At 33.8% G+C, this 27,130-nt stretch overlaps 1 protein-coding gene across 4 annotated transcripts in view; it reads left to right on the top strand.

The window, feature by feature from the left end:
- The window catches only part of LOC128236580 (uncharacterized), a 32,642-nt gene extending 6,000 nt beyond the window's left edge, over nt 1-26,642 (top strand). Inside the window, exons 2-8 of one of the 4 annotated variants that reach the window (XR_008261386.1) lie at nt 5,622-6,113; nt 7,013-7,177; nt 7,549-7,990; nt 16,962-19,093; nt 24,295-24,746; nt 25,150-25,273; nt 26,234-26,642. Coding sequence is in view for 2 of the 4 variants with exons in the window: in XM_052951533.1 (XP_052807493.1) it covers nt 5,649-6,113; nt 7,013-7,177; nt 7,549-7,990; nt 16,962-19,093; nt 24,295-24,746; nt 26,234-26,240 (3,663 nt within the window). In the remaining 2 variants the exon portion in view is untranslated. The other 3 variants (XR_008261385.1, XM_052951533.1, XM_052951544.1) reach the window with 3 other exon arrangements.
- The last annotated feature ends 488 nt before the right edge of the window (nt 26,643-27,130 follow it).

Here is a 27,130-nt window from a genome sequence, read left to right as displayed (position 1 = left end):
CTCACTCTAGCAACATCAGTCTGGAATCCAGCTGCATAACTAGAAGACACCGGGGTAATCTTAACTGGGTTTTAAATTTCCTCAGCAGAAGACCTTAAATCATCAAGCTTACGATCATGGGTCATAGGGCTCCAAAGCTGTCATGTAAAAGAGCGAAGTCGATGGACATGTTTAGGTTTGATATATTGAGCAGCCCTGGCTTTCCTAACAGGTGTGAGTGTGGATAAATAATGTTCTTAGTATTCGAAACAGCTGGTGTGCTAGCAGCCAAAACAGTGTATCTACCAGACTTCCGAAGTGGCTCAGCATAATAAGATTACTCAATATTACGCAAACCAGAGAGCTCACGTGCATCATCCGTGAAATCAGCTATGATTGTGAAAATCAAAAATACGAATAACAAAGCACAAAATCAAAAATGGACAAATTATTCTGAAAAAGAAACTCATAAACACCGGTATAAATAATATTTGAAAAAAACCTATAGTAGGTCCCTGAAAATACAAATGCAAGAACAAAGAAACCAAACTTCAAAAACAATGTTTTTTCACTTTAGTATACCCCACTTCGAAGAAGAGGGGTATATTGCTTTGCACATGTCGGTCGGTCGGTCGGTCGGTCCGTCGGTAGACCAAAGCTTCTTCGAGTGATAAATCAACGACTCCTGGACGTATGGTCATCAAACTTGACATGGGCTCATCTGGTCAAAGGTCAAGGTCACAGTGACCTTTATTGTAAAATATATTTAAAGCTTGTCCGCGTGATAACTCAACAATGCCTAGACCTATGGTCATCAAACTTGATATGAAAATTGGGCCTGACTAGTAGATGACCCCTATTGTTTTGGGGGGTCGTCGGGCAAAAGTGACCTTGAATGGTAAAAGGCTGTCCGACTGATAAATCGACAATGCCTGCACCCATGGCCCTCAAACTTGACTTGGAGGTAGGGCCTGACCAGTAGTTGACCCCTATTGTTTTTCGAAGTCATCGGGCAAATGGTCAATGCCAGACTAAAGGTTATCCATGTGATAACTCGACAATGCCTGCCCCCACGGCCCTCAAACTTGACTTGAAGGTTGGGCCTGACTTTTAGATGACCCTGTTGTTTTGGGGTGTCATCGGGCCAAAGGTCGAGGTTACAGTGACCTTGAATGGTAAAAGGTTGTTCGAATGATAACCTGACAATGCCAGCTTCCAAGGCCCTCAAACTTGACTTGGAGGTTGGGCCTGACAAGTAGATGACCTCTATTGATTTAAGGACCATTGGACCAAGGTCAAGGACCCAGTGACCTTGAATGGTGAAAGGTTGTCGGAGTGATAACTCAACAATGCCTACACCCATGGTCCTCAAACTTGACTTGGATGTTTTGCCTGGCCAGTAGATGACCCATATTGATTTTAGGGGTCAAAGGTCAAGATCACAGTGACCTTGAAAGCAAACTCGACAATTCCTGGACCTATGGTCATCAAACTTGACATGAAGGTTAGGCCTGACCAGTAGATGACCCCTCTTGACTTTTGGGGTCATTAGGCCAAGATCAAGGTCACAGTAATCTTTAACACAAAAAAGTTAACAAATCTTCTCCCAGTGATATCTCAACAATGCCTGAGCCTATGATCATAAAACTTGACATGACAGTTGGGCCAGTAATTGACCCTCAGGAGTCATCGGGTCAAAGGTCAAGTTCTCAGTGACCTTGAATGCAAAAATGTTTCGAGTGATAACCCGACAATGACTGCACCCATGCCCCCACTTGACTTGGCGTTGCGTCTGATCTGTTGATGACCCCTTATGATTTTAGTGGTTATCCGGTCAAAGGTCAATGTCACAGTGACCTTGAACGAAAAATGCTTGTCTATGTGATAACTTGCCAATGCCTGCACCCATGGCCCTCAAACTTGATATTTAGATTTTTGGTGACCAGCTGATGACTCCTATGGATTTTGAGGTCATAGAGTCAATGGTCATGGTCAAAACACACACTATCCTCACACTTTGAATGGTCATAATCTTAAAGCTGCCTCAACGGCATCCAATGTCGGTGACAAATCAGCTGTCATTTTGGTCTATGCATATTTCATTCAATTGTCCATATAATCCTGACAACATGGCGCGCAGGGGGGGCATACTGTTTGACAAACATCTCTTGTTTTAAATTTGCAATACACAATACTTATCTATTCAACGTCATCTCAAATGTCAAATTAACAGCAAAAATGCAAATCAACTAACAGTAATAAGCTGAAACTAACAAACACAATGTAAGTGCACTCGAAATAAAATTATTTGAAGATCACTTACATTGATGAGAAAACTGTGTACTTTTTTCTTTAATCAAAATGGAAAAAAACACAAATAAAACTACAGACCGATTAAATAAAATGTGTTCATCGTAGGAACATCATCCTTCACAGGAATTTATTAATATGAAAATACAATATACAACTCTCTATATCTATTGGATTTTGAACACTAAATTATACAGAAGCTCTTATACTACCACAAATATCAGTAAGAACTAATTAAATAGTAAATAATAACTTATTAACAATATAAGTATTGACCAGAGGGATTTTTGTAACCACGACACACGGTTGGGATGTAAGGATTATTTAATCAATATGAAATGATTACCAGATGTTAGTAAATGTTTAAGTGCTCACCAGTATATTTCACCGTTTCATGCAAATGCCCGTTACCAATGTGAAGCTTCATAATGATTGTGCAACCAAGACAGTGACAGACAAGGAACCGCACGACCAGCCTACACAAACATAATCTCAATTTAGAAAACAAATACACAAACAAATCATAAAACAGTGTTACAATAAATCATTTAATGAAAAATCACAATAAATTTACTTATTTAACAATCAAAGTCAAAATTATTTATAAAACTATAATAAAATGTATGTAGATTCACTGGAAAAATGTAATAACTGCTTATTAAATTGTCATTGTAGATATTTTCATTTAAATGTATTCCAAGATGTTGAAAAAAAATGTTAAATGACACATTGAGATCTGTCGAAAGGTGAAGGTCACTATCACTGACAAAAGATGAAACTCAAAATAATGTTTAATATCAATGCGAAATTGCAAATTTGAGTTAAATCAATCACTCACATAAATAGGTCACAATACCAGCAATGGTAGACCATGAAAATGTATATATTCACTTATATGTGTGAAAATTTTCAAGCTTCAAGGCTTTCCAATGTTTACAAAACTACTTCCGGTAGAAAACGTTGCACAAGGCGCTGTCACATGGCAGTGGTGATGGAACAGACGAGCTCTGCAGCGTTCTTGTTAAATGTTATCTCTCCTATCCGCTATCATACAAACTACGCTATTTTAGGAGGAGTTTTATACAACACTGCGGAACATTCCAGTCCTCATAATCAAGTTAGGTGGTGACTATGGCTACCACTGAATAATTTTGGCAGTTCAACAAAAGTTTTCGTAGCACGCAACTATATATATGTAACACTGAAAATACATATGTCGTTTTTGAACATTGATTTGATATATAAACCATGCGGGTTTTAATCTCTAAAAGTGTCTCTTAAGTAGTTTATGTTTAAGCTTATCATATTTTGTTAGCTCACCTAAGAGCATAGGTAAGGTATTACTATTAGAATAATTGGATGTCTGACGACCGTCCAGTGTACACAACACTTAGCTTGTGATCATTCTAGCTTGTTTAAGTATGAAGCAATCCTGCTTAAACCTAAATATGATTTTATTAGTAATATTTTATGGTCATGAACGAACTAATTACATTTCGGGCCATTTCGTATCCAATATACTGATTCTGAGCCATATTGCAGGTGCAGTTTACCCCTGATCTTCATTAATGATTTGATAAGATTGATTGCCATAGATCAAGTTTGAAAACCCGTCATACAGATGAGACACTTTGTTTCCAAGTCAAAGCATAGAAGTATCTATTTGATAAATATAAGGTTGCGAAGGTTGCGAACCAAAACTCTAGTGGTACCCCGTATACTCACGTTTCGATGTCCGTTCCAAGGCAGTCCCGAACTGTAATACTAAAATGTTTTGCTGCATGTATACTCGGTCTATATTTTTGTGACGTCTTTCGGTTTGATTGAAACATTATATATTCAAATTCTTTGAACCAGAAAAAACAACTAGGACGCATAATCTATCGAATACAAATGAAAACTCATAAACAGGTGCATCATGAACAAAATATATAATGATTACTATTTATTTCAGAAAGACTTTAGCAGAAAGGTTAAATTAAATTCAATGATGTATCGCTTCTGTAAATCACACCAGCTGCTTTTGGATATTATTTAGTTGGTTAAAACGGGAAATATATATATATATTAATGGAAATTCTTCATTTAATACATTACAGTAGAAGGAATGTGTTACCAAAAGTGCTCTCAGGGTTCATTAAAGACCGGCAGACTGCAATATATATGTAAACTATTTATTGTAAATCATGATTATCAAGTGATGGTCAAGCAAATAATGGCAGTGTTTATCTCCCGCTACGCTTGACCAACTGCAAACTGTTAGTGTATAGGTTCTGTTATGGATAAACTTGCATGCAAAAATGGGTTATAAAGAGATGATATTGTTGGAGGTATAAATTACCTTAACTAGTAAACTACGCTCTGGCTATAATAATCTAACGCATGAATGAAACATTGCAAGTTTAATTGCTGATGGTACAAATGAAAATATGAAACTCAGTTATAGAGTCAATGTTAATTTCAATAATTACAATAGACATAATTTCAATAAGGCATTAAAATGACACTTCGACACATGTAAGAAGTTTTTGGGCGAGAAAGAACGCGACTGAGTGAGAGTTGAGGAGATAGAATAGAAGTGTGACAGGTCAATCCCAGAACGTAGAATCAGGAGTTCAATTTCTCATCAGAATCTGTTGGTTGGCGAATATAGTTTTGAATATGTGTGAAGATGGTAATTTCATCTGGTCAGTAACTCTCATTTGAACCAAACGCGAGGAATTGACGTGTCTGTTAAGCCTCAACATTTTGATAATAAGCAAGCTACATTGACAACAGGCTTTACATGTAGTTTATAATGTATTATGAATAACATATATGTCAATCTCTGATATGCGTCATTTTGGGTCAAATCCAAAAAAATGTATTTTGAAAAAAGTATGATTGTGTTTTAACAGTTTTCCTAACTTGTAACTTTATTAGAATGATTGTCTTCATGTAATATGTGACAAGTTGAATATTGGTCGTGTCATATAAAACTACCATCTTGAGAAAGGTAGATCTTCGTTCGGAATGTTTTGGGTGTGTTCTTTTTTGCTAGATTCTAAATACACAAAATTTTAGTAAATATTTCAATACTGGCACATATTTTTAATTTAATATTGCCCGCGATTTCAAACGATTCTTGAACAATCCTGTGCATGTACTATTCGACTCGGAAACTTTAAGCAATTTATAAAAGTTATGTTGAACACTTGCATTAATTTGATTCCGAAATGAGTCTGATACCTCAGATGAGTGGTATAATATGCGCTTAGGGCCTTGGAGCTATTTTAAAACTTTTGTATATATTCAGTGTCCAGAACTTATGTATTGTCATTTCTTTGTTGAAGATCAGATGTAACCGAGATGAGTAAAGTATGTCAAAACTCATCGACACCAACAATCCGGCATCGCAAAACTGGCTTAAACAGTGGCGGGCTGTATACGTCACAAGGCAGGCCCTTCTGCCCGCTGTCGAAGTTGAGGCGACACTTTTGCATGGCGAACAATTGCGAAAAGCACAGGTACCAGCATGCACCACATGCTCTTCCATAGATGTACACAACAGAAATGCAAGGTGCCCATTTCATACTGTTCTCCGAGAAGAGTTGGTCAACGAGCATGCATATGGACAAGCGAAAGGAATAGGTGCACTGAATTTGAGAAACACAAAAACAGAAAACTGGGCTCACTCACCATGGGAGATAGCCAAGGTATTTATGTCGCCATCTGGATATGAGAAAAAGGCCACTGTTGAAGAAACGGATTTCAATGGCATTGCTGGATTCATCATTAACTGCAGGCGTTTCCAGGGGAAGATCACTCCCAGTGTCTGTGAAAAGGTACGATCGTCGAATGTGTGTCTTAAGTCAGGTTTACATTTACAAGTCATTTGCATATGCACCTCTTCGGCTGTCAGTCGGATTGAGGAGGTTAAAGACAAAAACGAACATGTAAATTTATTTGTAGTGTTTGAACTTATTTGCTTTTATACATCCTGGTCAGTTAAACTTAAAGTTGTTGTTGTAGCACCGGTGTCAGTATCCGCATCATGTTGCATCAAACGTAAAACATGGCCATTATAAACGTTCAAGATATTAACACCAATCATTATAGAGTACAAGTAACAAATATGTTCATATGTGGCAACACCCATAACTCCCATAGCATAAGTAATTGACACACTATGCTACTTGATAGCGTGCAAAGGTCAGACAAAATATATCACGTGGCCAAAACCTTTGGATAGACAGGAAACATTTTTACACATATTACCTAGTGACACTGTGCATATATGTAGCCTGGCCCATACGTCTGTATTCAATACTTAAGTACAAGTTTAAACAACAGCCGGTCAGCCATGGTGCTCGCTCGGCTACGCTCTTGTTTTGTTTGTCGTATATTATAATTACTATGACATAATTGAGAAGTTGTAATAACAGTCGGCAAAATGCCGGACATTTGTTCCGTTGCCCTGATTAACGAGACCACAACATATTTATCTTTATTCATGACAGGTCTGACTGTGGTCAAACACATTCGGTACATTAACAGACCACTGTCCCGAGGCCTTCATTTACTAGACTACAACAACATTACCATAAATCATGACAACCTAAACTAGTGGTCAACTACAAGTCAATGTCAGGAATGCGTTCCAACATTTGTATATAACCGTTATTTTGCAACGTTTATCTCGCTTAATAAGTCACTTTATGCATTGTTTACGTTCTGTTTACAGGCTCGAGAAATGGTCAATCACATTCGGCACATGCCGGACAGTTGTTCCAGCTCACTGACAGACCAGGCTACAACCGAATGTATTGATAACCTGTACGCTCTACTTAAAGAGCCAGGACTGCAGGCTCGGCCAGAGGCGTTACAGGCTAGGAAACAATTGGACCAGGTACACTTTATTTCTTGCACAGTATCAACTAATTTTAAAAAAGCTGTTTAATTCTATTTAGGGCTTAGCAACATTTTTGCAACCATCAACGTTCTGAACTGTCTGCTAAAATTGAAGGAAACTTAAACTTAAATAGTAACATTACAAACGTATAAAGAACAAAGCCAAACCATGTACATATAAGTCACATTTAGCTATGTCGTTTGTAAGCATTTAACTTTCATTTAGTCATGCACATTTATATTTTATATTATTTCATTTATTTTATTATATACTTTGATATAAAGGAGCGTTTTTAATTATAAATGATAAATCACTGTTTGACAAAGTACTCACCGGATACAAAATGTAAGATGAAACTATATCTATAGCTGAAGACAACCGATCCGTCTAAAGATGAAAATGCATACAAGTATATCTGCCAGGAGTTACATGATGAATTCCAACAGAGACTTGCAGATATTGAAATGAAACTTCAAACAGACACAATTGATACAGAAAGTGCTAAAGAATATATACACTCTGAAAGCAAACAATTCCAGAAGAATCTGGAAGACATGTTGGAAGCACATGAACTTTTTTCTAACGCTGCTATGCACGATTTATCAGAGACTAAAGACAACATTTTTCTGTCGATTAAACAAGAAAGGAGTAGGGTCATGGATCACATAACGTTTTTGGAAAGAAGGGCCACAGAAAATATTAAACAAGCTGTGACAGATGGTAAAAGAACGCTTGAAGATCAGTCAGAGATACTCGTTAAACGGTTGCGTAAAGAAGTAGTCGAACCTCTACACAAACAAACGAAATCTGGTCAGTATTAACATTTTACAATTCGTTTAAATTTTATATTAATACGGGCTTGAAGTCGAACGCGCATAACACGTCCTCCTACGGCAAATATATGTGCACGGGACTACTTCTTTACTTTGCCGAAGTGATGGATATAACAAATGGGCACCACAATAGCTTGTCATTCTTTTCTCATATAAAGCGCGTGCAGGCCGGCAATCAAATTTTACATGTTTCGGGCGGGGTTTTACCTCCGTTAACCAATGAAAATCAATACGGAAACAACCGAGGCACATGTTCTATATTAGATCGGCACTTCCATATATAGATAGTTTTGCTAATGCGTTAAAAGATAGTAAAGTATGTTTCATTACTGTGCAATACAGTATGTAGCAAACTGCTTTTTGTCATTTAGCAGTAACTGCTCCTGACAAATTCGCAAAGTATCGCTGAAACTAAATATTTATGGAATAAAACTTAAATATATTAATCCGCATTTCACGCTACAATGAACTTGATGCCGACTTTAAGTGAACATTGGACGCTATTTTGTTTATTTGGAACTGGCACAAATAACAAATCCTACTCCAAGTTTGAAAGCAGAGCAGATTAATCTTATTGATTCTTGTAAAGGTGAGTTTAAATGAGATGCATGATGCTTATTTCTATTGAATAATGCATATTTGAACACTTTTCACTAGAAACATCATGTTTTATCGACCACGAATCTGATAGCAAGGTACGGGTTTTTCCTTATTTACGCAGACTTCGTACCAGTAACCACAACAATATCTTTACAGGAACGTTCGTAACATTCAGTTATTGATGATTCGGTCGGAAAGAGTTACCAAGAACCGTAAGGTATAGTAGTAGTACGATATTGAAGTGGTACGAAGTCTCCACAACACGTTTTCCCACACGCGTCTGACGCAAATATTGTAAATATTGGAATTTTTATTTTATATTCACAGATTTTTCACAGATTTTTCTTTAAGAATACCAATTATAATTCAATAGATTGTTCATTCGATGTTTGATACCATTGGTTTTAACGGTTAAGTATCGATTTACAACGTGTGTTTGGGATGATAAGCTGCTAAAAATGTTATACTTGATCATAAGTAGTTGAAATAATTGTTATTGTTATGCGGACGGCTGCGGCCATTTGGAATATTCTGGACGATCTGCATTATGACCCATAACACAAAAAAACAATACAGTACTTAGTCTGTACTTTCTATATTCTTGAGTCACAATATTGTACTTATCGAAGGATTTAATTAATTAGTGAAAGAAAATTGAAATAAAATAAAAAATATGTTAGTTGCTATTTTATTAAAATAGACTGAGGTAACATATACATGTCTTATTTTTTGTATATTCATGTGCCTTACTGATCTGGTCAAAACTTCTGAACAGGTAACAGTTTTCGTAACAGCGCCGAATGTGGGTCTAACTCGCTGAGTGTACCGTACCCCTTCAACAAAATATAGCACATGTATAAACCAATGATAAGCCCTCCGCCCCGTTGCACACAATAATATATATATATGATAATGAAAACTTAAGTGATATTTCAAAAAAAGGCAAATCAGATAAAAATTGTGCTAGTTACATTAAGATAATTGCTTATCCCTCAATACACCTTAATACATTTAAACATTATGTTAAACACAAATGTATTATGGTATGTTTTCTATAGCCGCCTGGTTGCTAAAGCTCTGGGGGACAAACTCTGTGCTGCTCAAAGAATGGTCCTGTCCGGAATTCCATACCGCCTCCGGAGAATAAAATATGGTACTTAAGTAGAAGAGATTCTAAGCATGTGTAGTTTTGACTCCTCCAAAATGCTTCTTTGTAATCATTAAGTGGGGTTTTACCTCGGAGTTGTTAAATACTCATTTCAAAATATATAAACATTATATATTTCATTAACTCCATCTTTAAATAAATGTGATCTGCACTCAATTTATCAAATTTATGATAACATAATTATGGAGTTGTGTATGCCTTAAATGATTGTTAACATGCATTTTGCATACCTTCACAGTAGAAGATGGTAGTTTTATTCTATTGAAACATTGCTTTTATATTATCTGTAAATTCTGATGTGCCAGCAGCCTAAAGCGGTCAAGCAACCTGAAACCGGATGTGGATGCAGCACTGAATACCATATTTCAAGAGAATGAAGATGTTAGTCACCGCTGTTGAACTTGTTTGCGTGTTCAAACGTGTGACATTTACAGCAAATGTGTAATAATTGAGCACCGTATAAACAATGGCAAAATGCCTTTCTCAAAAGTTTGTGCCAATTTAAAACCAGATACTTTAAGAATTTTTCAGTTTTTAGTGTTTTCTGTAATTGCACCATGTGTTCGAGAAGCAATCAGTTCAGCATTTAGTAATAATGGTGTATGACTGTCACTTACATGATCACTATTTGCATATTGTTGAACTGAAACGTTCTGTTGAATATAATTTATATACATGACTGGAGTTAAAAAGCAAAATTTGACAAACTGATGCATTTCAGTAAGCTTATATTGATTTAATGCAATAGAAAATAATTGCGGCTATTATCTTAATAGTCTTGGTCTTAAGAACAGCACTATTTGTATTTGCCATTTAAATCTCAATAATACAATTTTTTCATATTTAACAGTTTGCAGCAGTTTATTAATTGGTTTTGGGCTATGTAATTTTCATAGCAAACACATCATAATACATTCTTTATTTTATGCGTCCCGGCGGTTAATAGCAATTTATATGTGATATAAAAATGATACTTCAATGTTTCCAACAATAAAAAAAATATAATTTGATAATTTCTACTGTATTGATATTTTTGCCCATACTTACGTCAAAACATCAACTTTAAAAATGATTTTTTTTTTAAATTGGCTCCTGAAGCAGTAATTGGGAGATTTAGCAATTAATATACTTTAGAAGAATGGTTGAAGTATAAACCAAATGCACACTCACACACACGCACGCAAACACGCTCCTACACTTAAAACAGATCAAACATCAGCGCGTACAGGCCTGGGACACAATTCCAACGACGTCATTTCCAAAATGACGTTCCTTTTACATACAATTCGGCGCGCTTTTCTGATAAACTACAATATTTAAAATGCCACTTTATATTATTTTTAGCATATAATAAAAAGAAAAAAAATGTTCGTTTCAGTGAACAATCGCAAGATATTTCTCCGCCTGAACACCAAAAAACTAACGCAACTTCTGAAATACAGCATTTGGTGCTTACTCGATAAAATATTTTGCGATCATACACTGAAACAATTATCCTATATGTATTATCACTGAGATGAAATGCAGATGTTGTGTCAGAGTTGCTTGGCTATAAATAGTTTATCAAGCATGTAAAATCAATAATTTATTCAAGTCTTAGGGTAAGGAATCCTTTTTTTTTCATTATTATTAGAAATTGACCATTTTTCTGGGCATGATTTTCCATCATATTTAAAGGGATTTTTGCCCATTCAACTCGAGTACAAAATACAATTATTCTTGTCTGTAATATTCTTATGTGCAATCATGTGATACATTTGATTTAAATCCTGTTTGTTACATATTCTTTGAATGCATTTGTGAACTTTATCAAATGTATAGTTGCTATGTTTAAGTTGAAAGGAGTAGGACAACTCATTTTTGATTATAAATTAAATAGTATCATGTATTTTATATAATGTATACACTATAAAAGTAGATGTTTGTTTATACATGTATATTAAAGAAATTGTCAAATGAAGCAGACCTGCTTGTTATTTACAACGGGATGAAATACTTCCAAGTTGCATTAACAAATATATGACAAACGTTTTCCTTTCACTCCTGAATGTAGTATGTTTCACTAAGTAAACCTTTTCCAAGACGTGTCCTTAGTTTATATAACATTTTAAGTAGTTGTTTTTTTAAGCCAAACATCGAATTATTTTGATGAATTGAATTTAGTTGGAAAGTATTTAAAGGGGGCTGACACTTTATGTAAGGAATAGCAGCATTTAAATTAAAAGTAAAATAATAATAATAATAATAAAATAATAATAATAATAAAAAAATAATTATGACGATAGTAATAATTACAGCTATCACTGAATGAAATTAATACCCACGAACGCCGCCCTCGTTGTAAATGGCAGAATAATATTTAGAAACTCCAACCTTAAATTGACAATGATTATGAATACAGTTTTATGAATATTGTACACTGTACTTTCTTTCATTGTGCTTGGCCATTGTTTGATGTTTAGTTAAATGACATCTAGTAGTTATTAAGTCATGCTCCAGACAAGAAAACTTTCAATCAGCAATAATACTGTAATTAGCTGATATAAAGTTAAGGTACTTGTATTCTTCACTACCTCTCATTGTACGTTAGCATGTATGAAGTTTAATTAAATTCCATCAACTATTTTTTTTAATGTTCCGGACAAGAAAAAACAACGGGAAATTACTCTGTGTTTAGCTGAAATAGAGTTATGGTTCTTATACACTTCAACTTATCATTTGTGCGTAACCATTGTATGGCGTTTAATTGAATTCCAACAAGTAGTTTTCAGTTAATTCTCCGGACAATTAAATGTTAAAAAGGTCAATAACTCTGAAATTAGCTAAAATAGAGTTAGGGTGCTTTTACACTGCACTTTTTCTGATTTTGCATAATAATAGTAATAATAATAATAATAATAATATAAAAAATAATAATAATAATAATACTGATGCTAATAATGATATTTCTTGTAACTCTTCCGAATTAGAAGTGAATGCAAAGACGAAAACAAAGAATACACTTATAGTAATGACACAATGAAATTTTACACAAACGAACGCTGGTTAAAGAAACTGTTTTGTACCGTGATGTCCATTTTATTGTGAAAAAAGATTGCATATATTGGATGATCGAAGTTGTACAATATTCAATTATGGAAGTGATTTCTTTTCTCCTTTTATATATGAATTAAAGGTTAAAAGACGGCGTACCCGGGCCATTGAGTGGTAATTGGCCCGAGCGCCTCATAATGGCCCAAGACGAAGTCGAGTCGTATTGCGTAAGTTTAAAGTCTTTTTTTATAGTTTACCTGCAATCCATTTATTCATTCTTATTTCATTCTGTCTTGACTTTGTTTAGATAACTCACTATCAAATTAAATTTAGTTTTTGAGCGTAAGCCAAAAAGGCAAACAACATTTTGTTGTCATATCATATTCATATCAATTTCAATTCACCTTGAAAACTCCTCAAAACGTCTCTCCGAATTTTTCCGTACGAATTACTGACATCTGTATTTTCATGCCTTTAATGTCTCAATTCAAATTAAAAAAAGAACACTTAGCAAGAAGAACGACTGTTTTTACTTAAATAAACTAATACCTCGTATTATTGATGTCAACATGTATGTGCAGTGGCTGTTTTTCAAGTAAATTCAGTTTTTGCTGCTTCCTTTGTTTTGTTTTTAAAATGTCAACCTTTATAAACAAAACGCCGCCCTAATAGTCCACACTGGTTAAAAAACACTAGCTTATTTTCCTAACTGCGCTCGCGTTTGCCTCATTTTAGGATTTTGATCAATAATACGTACAAGCAGACTAAAAAAATGTGATTATTTAGTTAAGACATTGTTTCACAGTCGCCAAATTTGATTTTAAGATAAAAATTGAATTCACGTGCGAACGCTCTACGGGCCGCAAAATGATAATCAATAATCGGCCAGGGCCGCAAAACTGATAATAGCTGAGTCGTGAAAACAATCACAAAACCCCTGTACAAATGTGTTACTAAATGTATTAAATCTCATATCAGAACGGTAGCCAGTAGGGATAGTTTGTACCATGTAATTAGAAGCATGCGGATATTTTACAACAATATATATATAAACACTAGTTACTGCTAGATAAACTGGACAAATGGTACAAAGCAGTCAAACAAACCAATGCGTTTTCTTGTTTAATAGTTTGGGTATATATTGCAGTAACTATTATTTGCATAAGGCGTTGAAAGTGTTCAACCACCAACTGAAATCATGTGTTGTCTGAAATGTTTATGGTAATGAAATTGTTGACATGTTCTACGTATATTGCATATTTTGACCACGAACGAAGTCACTGCTAACGAAAATTTCCTCCAATTCATATCTTAAATTCAACTTAAGAAATATGGCTCTTGATGTTCTTTCCATTAACGATGTGTTACCGTACTCGTCCAATAAAATATGCCCGTATTCATTAAAGCAAGTTTAAAATAAAGAAGTTAAGATTGAGAGCGGAAAAGGTAAATCGGGTTATCATTTGACAATCAACACAAAAAGAGATAAGGTTGACTCCGTCTGAGATATTAATATTAGAGAATTGTGGTCAAGATTTGTTAAAATTTGGTGAAAATAATCTTACAATATTAAGTTTTATTAGGGAAAGTATTCAACCTTTGATAACTGAAGGGCTAAAGCGACCATACTGGTTATCGAACTCGTTGAATATATTAATTGCCAATAAGTGGATGAAAATTGGTCCACTTTGGGATCGGACAACTTCGGTGAGTGACCGCTCACCAATTCTTTCGTCATGGGCGATTCCTTTATGCATCTCATTTTTCAAAAGAGCGAGTAAAATGATTGATTGGATTCGTAATGTTTAGGGTTTAGGGACCACCCCGGTATTTGTTTTCATTATCATTAGAATGAAATGAAATATTTGGTGTGACCTCAACGCATTTCAACAAATGCAACACACAAGAATGCTTGCTTAATTTTATGGTTGACCCTCGTCTTTCTATCTCGAATGAACGATATTATTATGACAGCAAGCGTCAGAGCAAAAATAAAATATTGACATACAACAAATATATTGCAGGTTTAATGTTGATGCCAGAGTGACTATTTAATTAATGTAAATAATTATATATAAATCGTATATAATTGTAATAGTTTGCCTTCCAGTCAGAGTAATAATTGAAGTACAATTATAAAATACTGGTCTTCAGCTAAAGTGCTATTCACAGATGGTCTGCTTCACATGTACTGTAGGCGACTGCATTAAAAATATTATATAATAACAAATCTTTACTACAAACTAGTCTTACATTAGAACGAGCGTATTATCAAAACAAAGTAATTGTATTTTGTCTAATTGTCCTGCTTTCGGTATATATATATATATATATATATATATATATATATATATATATATATATATATATATATATATATATATATATATATATATATATATATATATATATATATATATATATATATATAATTATTTTAGTGTAGTGTAACCTTATATAGATTTAATTCAATGGCCTTTTACGAAAATGTTATCCTTACGAGCAATGCGTAGAATAAGACAGATGTTCGTGCATGCGCCAAATTGCTCAGGAATGAGAAATATGTGAACTATTTACATAATTTGTGGATCGCAAGGGACGCATTATCCAAGTAGTTGATAATAACTGCGATGTTGAAAATATAACATTGAAACAAACCTTGTTAAAACGACCCGAGTTTATGTTTTTGTTTTAAATGCAGTTGCATCGACACTTAGCAAAGGCTTGGTTCTTATGCCAGAATCTGTATAATAGTACTACTAAGACAGGCATTTCTGATATATTAAATTTGTCGATCAGGCAATATAGATATACATTTTACTAAATGTGATTGTTTATATATGTATTTATATGTTTCAATTTCAAGTTTCAGGAAATGTCATATGGGTGCATAGTTGATAAGTTAAATTGTGATAGATGAATGTATTTTACCTTTTTGTATTGAAATTTCTTGAAAGTGTGTAACAGCTTTGCGAAAAAACATATCGTCTTCTAAATAAAGCAAATACAACTCCAGCGTGAACATAATGTAAAGTTTTTTATGATTTTATAAACCATTTCAAAGCGATATGTTTAGTGTAGCCATAAATGTTGAGATTATTTATGTATGTTCTTGTTTGATTGGCTAGTTGTCATTTTTTTCCAAACGATATAAAAAAGTAACAATTTCATTTAGCATTTCTTCTTCTTTGTACGAAAGCGCAAAACTGATACCACAATGAAAATCACAACCTACAGCAGATACCTTAAACTTTTAAAAAAAGAATATTTATTATCATATCATCAAATGATTTGTAACAAAAGTCACATTGAAGTATGTCTGGTGATTTTGAAACTGATCTTTTTTTATATCTTGACCTTTTCAAGAGCATATGACTTCACTATTTATGCAGTGTTTTCATTCTGGTTGACCTCATCACGGTATTACCTTATATAGGGACATAAATATTAAACATACTTATGCGCATATAAATATACATTTGGACCATTTCATTGATTCAATCTCAACGTACTTTTTACTTTACGGTATCAAAATGCATGAATATTAGATAGTGATCCCTGTTACGCTTGAGAAATGTGTTTTCAATCTTGCCATACATTAGGGATTCGGAACAAATACAAACATCCGATGGCCCCAATACATGTCAGTAACCCCTGCAGGCTATCAAACTAAAATCGTTAAGTGTGAATAATAAACGATAAAAATTATTACGATGTCATCACCGTTCCTTCGTAACGTTCACGTATTACAAAATGAGTATCGTATACCCACCGAACATAGACCAGAAATATACGATATACATTGTAAGATTGAATACGAAGGCATTGGGATTTTAATTGACAATAAAACTTTTCGTGAAGCTCGAGTTATTTATAATTTCAAACAATGGGGTTGGTTGTAGTAACTCTTTAGCTTAGCTAGCGCCTAATATATAGCGTTCGTACACATGTACTGACATGTTTTTGTAATTCAACCGCAGTCTACTTATTGTAACATTCAAGGTCAGCCTACTGTAAACCGTATTAATATGAGTATGAATAGATGATCGAACGCAAGAAAATTATTTCACATATGATACAATTAGTCTTATTAGTTTTGTTTCCTATTAAATGAAAATAAAACTAACAAAGATATCACAATTTCCAGAGTTAAAGGAAAATTTGCTCAACCATTACAAAACAAAAGTCAGAATGCAAGTCCGATTGGATATTGATGCTGCTGTAGAGGACATTTATGAAATGCCACTACTGGTGTTAAAGAATAAAAAAGACAAAGACGGGAAATATAAACATGAAAAAATATCAGACATAAATAACATGTTTCTGATCGACAAAGGCACACTGGCTACAACAGTATTCGTGGAAGGCGAGCCGGGCACCGGTAAGTCTTCACTTTGCAGAAAGATTGTTGCTGACTGGTGCGAACTGAATCAGAAAGGAACTAAGGAGGCAGGGACATACACACTCTTCAACCAGATTGAGTTCCTATTCTACATAAAGCTTCGAGAAGTTGAGGGAAAATGCAAAGTCAAAGACATGATATTGCAATGTTTGATCGATCAGATTGAGTCAGATGATAAAGGCTTTACTGAATTGTTAACAGAGATTTTGAAATCAGAACGATGTCTTATATTGCTTGATGGTCTAGACGAGTGGAAGCATAGCAGAAAATGTAAGCTTGATGAAAGGATTCCTCATATTGAAACAAATTGGATGAACTGTACAACAATAATTACAACAAGACCGTACAAACTAGCTGAGGTAAAAGTAAACCTCTCACAACTTGGAAACCACGTGCAGTTGCAAGGCGTTGAGTCACCTAAGGAACTAGTTCGGAAAATAATTTGGGAGTTACGGAAAAGTCACCAAGTAGCAGGAGATACAGACACCTGCGTCAATGAAATTCAAATGAAAGGTCTGTGGCATTTCAGAGACGTTCCAATCATGCTGGTACACATTGTTTGGCTCTGGCATAGAGGCAAATTAAAGGAAAACATGTCTCAGTGTTTCGTGTACAGGGAAATAATAGAAGAAAGGTGGTATGAAATGTGGGACAAGAAAAACATAAAAGCGAACAAACCACCTAATGACTTTCTTTATGCGTTGGGTGAATTAGCTTTCCATCAACTGATTTCCCCTAGCGAGGACGATTCCATTGTATTTGAAATTCAAGGGGATCAACTAGAAAAATTTAGACGGTACGAACAGTCGTCTCTTGAATCTGGAATAATCTCATGCAGCAACAGAGCAGGTGAAAGATCACCGTATTATCATTTTCTGCACAAAACACTTCAAGAGTATTTGTCGGCATGGTATTTAGCGAATTGCGGAACAGAATTGTCTAAAATGTGCAAGCATATTGAAGAACTTTATGTACACAACAGGAGAGAAAGTGTATTCAGTCTGTCGCAAATGTTCCTCAGTCTTTGTTCCCTGAATAAAACTGCTGCTGAAATGTTTTCCAAAACATTAAATGATCTGTTTACTGAAAATTGTGAAAGAGATGATTATTCAGCTGACAAAGCTTTGGAATTCCAAAACATGATACTGCGAGGATATGACGAAGCGGAGAAAAGCGGACACTCAAGGATGGAGTTAGAGTTCTGCCTTAATCATGTCGTCCTTGGCAATGTAGAATTTTGGAAAGGGGAACATGATCTTACAACAAAACAAAAGTCAACGTTGAAAGATTGTTTGGAGAAAAGAAAATCAAACCTCATGTCATTACATATAGGTGAAAAAAGTACCCTCTCCTCTGCCCTTCAGTACAAGAAAGATCCAAATATCTTAGATTTAGCGGCTTGCAAGACTCTAAAGTTTGTTGATTTAACAAATGATTCATACGAAGATATCAACCATTTGAATTTGCACGGATTATTAGAATGCAATATAAGCTTCATAGACTACCAGACAGCAAGTAAACTGGCATCTTCGTTGCAGTCGTCAGATTTAAAATGTTTGAGAAAACTCACATTGAACAACTTTGGTTTCGAACGTCAAGCTGGGGAAATTATCTCACAGCTTGAAAATATCAAACATATAGACCTCACATTGATCAAGGCGTGTCGTCCAAATGATTCAGTATTAGACCTTGAGAACCTTAGACATCTCGAATATCTCGAGAAACTCTCATTACGTGGACTTGATTTCTCTGACGTTATCAACTTACAAGTGATCAATCTACACAAGTTAGGAATCAAGTTTAGAACACAACAACGAGCACCACAGTTAATAACAGCGTTACTACCGCAAAGAGATGGTTCACTCACAACGGCTCTGGTAAGTGATTCTTAATTAAGTTATTAAAAATGTAAAATAGTAAATATTTTGATTTCTAACTATTTGATTCCTTCATTTTATTTGCGAAAGTAACCCTTTCGAACACCACATTCAAAATGTAATGCAGTACTGTAAAATGTGTAACCGTAACAAACGTTCTTGGAAGCTATTTTAATGATGTCTTTTACTAACAAACTTGCTGAACTCGTAACGGATCCAACATTTATTACTTGTTTTTCGGAGGCTATTATAAATTAACTAGTAACAAAAGATGACACAGTAAAAATAAAAATTTGATAGTTTTCACTGTTTTTTTAACTATGTCAAAATCAAATGTCAGCGCTTAAGAAGTGGAACCAATTTCAACGACGTACTTTTCTAATTGACGTTACGTTCGGAAGCAATCGGGCACGGTTTTCCGTATAAACTACAGTTGTCTGTCATTTTATATCCTCTTTAGGATATATATTTTGAAAATTATTTGTTACGGTTTATGATCGCAGTGAATTTCATCTCGTTAAAAACCGAAGTAAATGTAGCTGTTGGTTTTCATTCGGTAAAATACATTGCATTGTTAAACTGAAACAAACAATTATCCCATATATTTCGCGTTTTTCATTGTCAATCGGTGGAATATTTCCTTATCTTACATTGAATGTCCTGTTGGATTAAGAACTATTTGGTGAAATTTTAATGCGTACCATTCTGCGTGGATATAATTCAAATTCTAAATCTTCAATATAAGTAAACTTCGGAAAAGCTAAAATCCAATAGGACGGCCAACTGGATACCCAATTGAAAAGTTGACCTTAATTAAAAACATATCATATTTTCAAATACAATTTCAGTAATCCAAAAATATGTTTTATATGTGTTACCAAACCCATTCTAATAGAACAAAAATAAAGAAATGAAAACATGGGGTGTAAAAAAAGAAATAAGTTTGCAATATTCCGAATATGCAAACTTTATCCGGATGATGTTAATAGCTCGTGACATCTTAAGACTCAGCTACTGTACACCTGAAACAGTACATGCACTTGTCTATGATCTCAACTTGGCAATGTGGTTCATTCACAATGAGAGGCTGACATTTAATTAAGCGGCTAAATATACTTGTAATATATTGGTAAAAAGTTATGTTTTTTAACTTTATAAGAAAGGAAAACAGCAAAATGTTACTTTATTTGTTTAAGGTTCTCCCAAGGTTATGGTTATTACTCAAACCCCTGATAGCCATACTACCGTACCGTTCCATACACTTTAAGATTGCACCTATAACTAAGAAATGCAATATTTGATTTAATTTATTGAAATTGATCCATTTTTCCTTTTTGTGGATGGAAGGCGTAGATCAAACTTATTTTATAGTAGATTATAATTATATTTTGCGTTTGTCATGTACCGTAGTGTGTTCCTTGCAAATCCAAATATAGACTCTTCAGTTTCTTCCTCTTGCTCTTTGTCTAACTAAGGAACGTTGTAACTGGCCATTGCCTTAAAGAACAAAAATCTCCGCTGAAGTATGGCCGCCATATACGAAATTCGGATTTGAATCCACAAGACCTTTCGGGCTACCAGATAGGAAATTTTACAAGCCCAAAACCAATTTCACTAGCCTAAACTAAAACACCATAAAGAATCACTCATTTGGAAAAGTATGAATAAGATTTCCCCACGATTCTGACCATCTAATCGAGCACGCTCATACAGTTTTAAATAAATTATAGTGATACATATTATAATAGTGTAGTCATCAAAAGATCAGAAAATATATACAATATAAATAATTAGGCCTTTTAAAAAGGTATTCTTTCTGTTATCCAGTGTATCCTTGTCAAATCCGAAATGCACAAGCGAGTGTGCAATGATATTTTTTCTAGTTTCTACTTTAAGTTTCACTTTCAAGTTCCGGAAGTAAAAACAAAAATACTCGATGTTTCTTTTACCAATATTTCTATAATTGTTCTTCAAAGGTTCAAAAATGAACCTTACTGTACGGTACACTGGCAACGATTTAATCATGTCTAACAGTTATCATTTCACTTTCTATAAAGGTTCCAAGAAGTAAACGGGCACCTGTTTCCCGCGCATATAAGACGATGCGCTTATTTTCTGTTACGCATTAAAGACTTAAAGATCTATTTAATTTCAGCTGATCAATATATAAAATATATTTAAACGAAATAAATAACATATCAAATTTGATATTGATATTTTAGCATTGTTGTTTTTTCACAGCCATCGCAGTCCGCGGAAACAGGCGAAGATATTCATTAATTTACATAATGGGCGGAATTATTGACGTCATTGAGTTTGACTGCTGCTAATAGACACAGTTACTGGTTAGAAACAGATGAATTAACATCGGGCGTTAATTACTCTTGACATGTGTTTATATACATTAATTTAATAAACAAACCTTCAGCACATGGCTTGCATCCCTGAATAGCAGAGCAATTACCTTTTTTGTCATCTTAAATATCGGCGAATCTGACTTGGTGCATTTTTTAATAATAAGCGTATAGAAAACACGATGCTTTACGCGTGTCATTGGCATGTTGTTGTTTTAATCATATAAGGAAAAAACGGTAGCCCGGTCGGGTTAGTTTTTGCGGAAAATCGGTAGTCCGAGCTGAAATTCGGTAGCCAAGGGCTATCGGACTACCGCCATTGGCGTTTTTTACGGCTTCCTGCTCTTCGTAGTTCTCTGTGACTTTAAATTGATTAATCGTTTTCTTTATGGCCTGTAGCAGTCTGATCTTAAAAATGTTTAGCAGGGCTTTTCGGTATATATATCCGCATATCCTCAAATCCAACCTTCTTGGCTTCGCTCTCACTAAGATCGCTATCTTCTTGCATAAGCTCACGCACTTTCTCCCTGTACTGAGATTGACACGGTTCGAAAAGCCTCAATGGCAAACTCTTGCAAAGGATCAATATCCGAATAGTTATCAGAGGTTACAGACATGTTGTCTTTGCTGTTATCAGACTCGTTTTCATCATCAAGTCCATTTTTTCTAATTTTAGCTATGACGCTATATAGAAACTAATGCGTACAGATGACGGGTAAAGTATATCATAACACAAGTCCACTGGTGACATGTCTATCCTCGTAAATTGATACAGTTTATTATAATTGTTGCATATATGAGAATGGATTTTATGTTCGTTTTGCTTTTGTTTAAATAATCAGTAGAGGTTAACGTAGTATTAAAATATGTAGATTATTTAAGAAACAAAACAACTGTCGAATTAGATGTAAACACTTGTGTTTCCAATTTTATTTTCTCAAATATACATGTAGATCATAAATATATTGAAAATATATACAAAACTCGTGTACGCAAATAAATCACATAAATAAATCACAAATAAATCGAGAAAGTATTTTTGAGGTTTTTTTTGTTTTGGGGTGTTAGTTGAAAAGGGAGAAAGAGATGTTTGTAGGTAGTGGAAAGTAATATGGATGAAACTTATATTTTTGATAATAACGTTTTCAAAACTGTTATTTTAATTAAATTGTCGAAATATGTTTTTGATCCATCTAAAATGAAGCTAGCATAATAATTTGTTCGATTTGGGTAAATAGTGTTTACTTTAATAGCTTAATAATTTCATTTATATTGATTTCAATAGACAATAGCTCGATGCAACAAATAAATAAATACGGGAAAAGAGGACAGCCTTGTCTGACACCTTTACGTTTAAAAGAACTCTGATTTAAAAAAAAAATGTGATTCGTAACACAACCTTTGGTATCTGAATAAGATAATAAAATAGTTGTACCCATTTACTATACCTTTACCAAAATTGAAATTTTCAGGCATTTTATTAGGAAAACTGTGGTCCAGGCTATCAAAAGCTTTATTAATATCAGAAAAAATATCAGACCTTCGTTTGAATTTGTGAAATTAATCACTTCTTGAAGAATTCTGATATTTTTCCCAATATATTTCCCCTTGATGAAACCTGTCTGATCATAACAAATTATCTTCTGTAAGAATGGCTTTGCTCTATTTGCAATTGATTTTGAAGCTATTTGGTAACCTTAATTTAGTAGAGAAAGAGGTCTCTAATTGTTTATTTGAGTAATATCTTCTTCTTTTTCGGAAGAAGTGTAATGATACTCTATTTTTGCAATTCTTTTAAAATGAATAATTGAAAGACAGGACCAGGTCTGGTTTTATTTTGTTCCAGAAAGATTGATAAAATTCCGCTGTCAAACCATGCGACACTGGACTTTTTTTTGCTTTTATCGCGTTTAAACATTCGTATTCAGTTAGATCGACCTGTCCATGATCTACCTTTGAAATACATTTTTTTCTCATTTTGCGTAAAGCAGATATTTTAAGGAAATTCTAAATTCTCGTCCTCTCATATAAAGAGATTCATAAAATGATGTTGCATGAGGTTGAACTTAATTTTTTATCTGATACAAGATTGCAAGATCAGTGGAAGGTCGCAATATATTTCACCTCGTGCAACAAAAATGGTAAATATAGTTTAAGGTGAAAAATAATACGATCTTACATTGAAACAAACAATTATCCTCTAGTTCATGCATTTTTAAATGACCAGTGAGTCATCATAATGCGAGATCTGTCCTTTTGTTGGTGAAAACTATTTTTGTATTGTATATTAAGTTTAAAATCGTTATCATACTTACTGGGGAAGATTATAGTAAGAAATATAAAATTACCTGTGCCACGAAATGTTTAGAGATACGAGAAAGGAGAATCTTAGGATTCAATAATTCATTTCGATTTTAGACAAGAAATTAGAATATAAATTCACACGCATGTTTCAAACAAAGAAACAGTTAAACATGTTTTGTTTGTCAATACTAACATTTTCAACACCAACCTAATGGAAAATCAAGCAAAGGTTAATCTGACAGAATGTATCGTTATATATTATTACTACGTATAAAAAGCTAAACATTGTATCGCATCACAATGTATGCGATTTCATTATTGAGAATGATATAACAATACTACCACAATATAACTCTAGCTTAATATGTTTAAACGAATAAAATCATCCAAGAAATCTTATCACTTCAATTTAATAAATTAGTTAGTAAAATTGCTGAATAAAAGCAGGTGCGTAGTATACTATAGGTTGTGTAGACCTATGAATACATTATGTATATGCATCAGATCTGTTTGTAACAATCTTTGATGAATATGACATTTCAGGATAGGCCACAATCTGTCCTAAGTGAACTTACACTGGGGAATATTCGTATGTCAGCAAAAGTGTTCAGGCGTGTTGTTAAAATGGTGATACAGTCGGCACATTCTGTGCAGTGTAGGTTAGCTAAGTGTACAGTAGAGGAGGAGGTGAGACAGCTAAAGGAGGAAATGGGAAACACGGCTGCCCTCGAGGTGGTAGATCCACAGCCCGCCTCACCTGACCATAACATTATACTAGTGAAGGTGACAATGTCAGCAGGAGTGTTCAGGCGTTTCCTTCGTATGTTGATACAGTCTGGACAGTATGTTTACTGTAGGCTAACTGAGTGTACACTAGCGGAGGACATGAACCAATTGAAGGAGGAGTTGGGAAAACATCCCGCCATCCAGGTGTATGAGTTCAGCGGAAACAAAGAACGCCTGTGGTACATTACGTTCGCAGTTCACGTAAAAAGGTATATGGAAACGTTAGTTTACCTAATTATATCATTATTTGAATATAAGAAAACATTAATTTGCATCGTAAATATATCCATATTTGTTAATAAGTTTTCGATTTAATAGATACGTTTACTTTGATATTTCATGATATTCAAAATTTCAAATTTTGTTCTTAATGCATCACTGAAATGTAAAAAAGCATATTTATACAAATACAAGCTTTTTGTATTATTGTAACCAAAAACATGCCTGATTTATTTAATAAACTATAGTTTAAATGTAATAGCAACTATTTAAGAATTATGTACAATATGTAATATTTTGATTTATTATAACTGATAACTCTTTACTGTTTAATGAATCTCAATATAGAGGTCCATAATTATGCATTTAAAATGTATCATTGTATCAAATCAGGGTATAATAAGGTGTTGTACTTCACGCCGGGCAATCATTGGAGTCCTAACACTTTGTTATTCGTTCAAAAAGCTCCATGGCGTCTTCCGTTGTATTTCACATGAGTGGGAAATGGCGGTAAACAGTGAGTATGGTCTTTTATTTTTCATATTTAGATGTTTATATGATTAAATTAAAATGATCTGGGATTGTAGTTCACCATATGATTGACTATGTGTGATATAAATAAAAAAAAGTTATGAAAATAAAATCAAAATCAGCAATTAAGTGTTTTAATAGTTGTAACAAAACAACATTGTGTCACTAAAAAGCTTCAAATATCTAACGGAATTGTAAAAAACTCAAGTACGATAACACTATTTTCCTGACAATCCAGATTTTGATGTTGTCAACATTAAGCTCTCGCAAATAATGCAAATTCTAGAGGATCAGATGTTCTTTTTTATTCGAAACTTTAACATTTAATACAACGCATGGTCAGTCCTATGTGGAATAAAATCTCCAGATTTTTTTTTAATTTTACACGTTTAATCTTTTAAAAAAGAAAATTAAAAAACCCATACTCACTGTTTACGTCTATTTTCCACTCATTGGCACTACAATGGAAGACGCGATGGAGCATGCCAATACATAACAAAATGGCATGGCTCCAATAATTGCTCGGCGGGTATTTAATGAGAGACTATGAACACTCAAAAAAATTTAAACATGTATATAAACCATGCACAGAATGTAGAGACAATGATTGCCAAAGTAACTTAACATGTACATTTACACCAGGAATTTATTTTTTTCATTATTTAAATAAATCGATTTTCAATAAATGATATTAATACCTTTAACTACCTTATTTCAGATATTTATTAACTGTATAATTATATTATTAGGTCAATTATTTAAAAAAAAATGATGCATGTTATGGTTTGAAAGATCTGTGTGTTTTCTTATCAACAATGTAACGGCGTAATGTTTAGACGTAACTATTTTAACTGATATATTAGATATCACAGTTCTGTGATTAGTGTTCTCTTCATATTATTATTGTCATTGCAATTAAAATGATAGTTAATTTTGTACATTTCAGATTATAATTCTGCGCCGCGAAATGATACGAACATTAAGCTCATATGGACGATGTAACAATGTGTATTACATCAACAGAGGTAAACAGACATCGGCGGAAAAAATGTCTACGTCAGTGGAGCAAAATGTTTTTAAAAAGTTTAACTAAAATTGGGTTAAAAAAACGTCTTTAACAAGTGTTTTTTTATGTTTCAAAGGAGTCAATAATCGCATGTAAGCTACGACAAAGTATTCCTGATATGTATAAAGGGTGTACAAGTTTAAACCCTATGTTATTGATATTAGTACACGACGATTGAGACGCTATGAAAAGACGAGTAATGTGGATTTGTTTCATGTTTTGACATGTATAGGTACTTATACACTGAACTATACCAAACAATTTTCCAACAAGTTTTGTATTTAGAATTCAGCGTCTTCTTTTGACTATTCCCGAAAAGTACTATGTTATTTCCATTGTATAAGTGTTTTGTATAATAATTTTGCGGCCATCTTATTAACTAACAAACCCTACGATCGCTTTTTCGAATGTTTACATCTTAGTAGTTTTCTACAGTACTATCTATTTCGAAAATTAAAAATAAACAACTTTATTTATCAGTTAAGGCAAAGTGTATGTTCTTTTGCAAGTATAATTTTCAATTTAAATTGTGAAACTCATTAAATATTAAACGCAAAGGCTTGATTTAACGATGATTGATCGTACGATCGTTTATTAGATAAGCCCTTTATGAACATATACGATGTGATGACCCCTGTATGTACATATGTGACACGTAATTTGCATATATATTTCGAAACATAAATGATAAATAACAACATCCACAACATGGTTAGTTAGCTACTTTTTATTATGCCCCCCTTCGAAGAAATAATTCCTGGACGTATGGTCATCAAA

The sequence above is a fragment of the Mya arenaria genome, chromosome 1 (genome assembly GCF_026914265.1).
Source record: "Mya arenaria isolate MELC-2E11 chromosome 1, ASM2691426v1".
Lineage (NCBI taxonomy): Eukaryota > Metazoa > Mollusca > Bivalvia > Myida > Myidae > Mya > Mya arenaria.
Note: the sequence above shows the minus strand (reverse complement) of the source record. Positions and strands in the feature narration are given on the sequence as shown.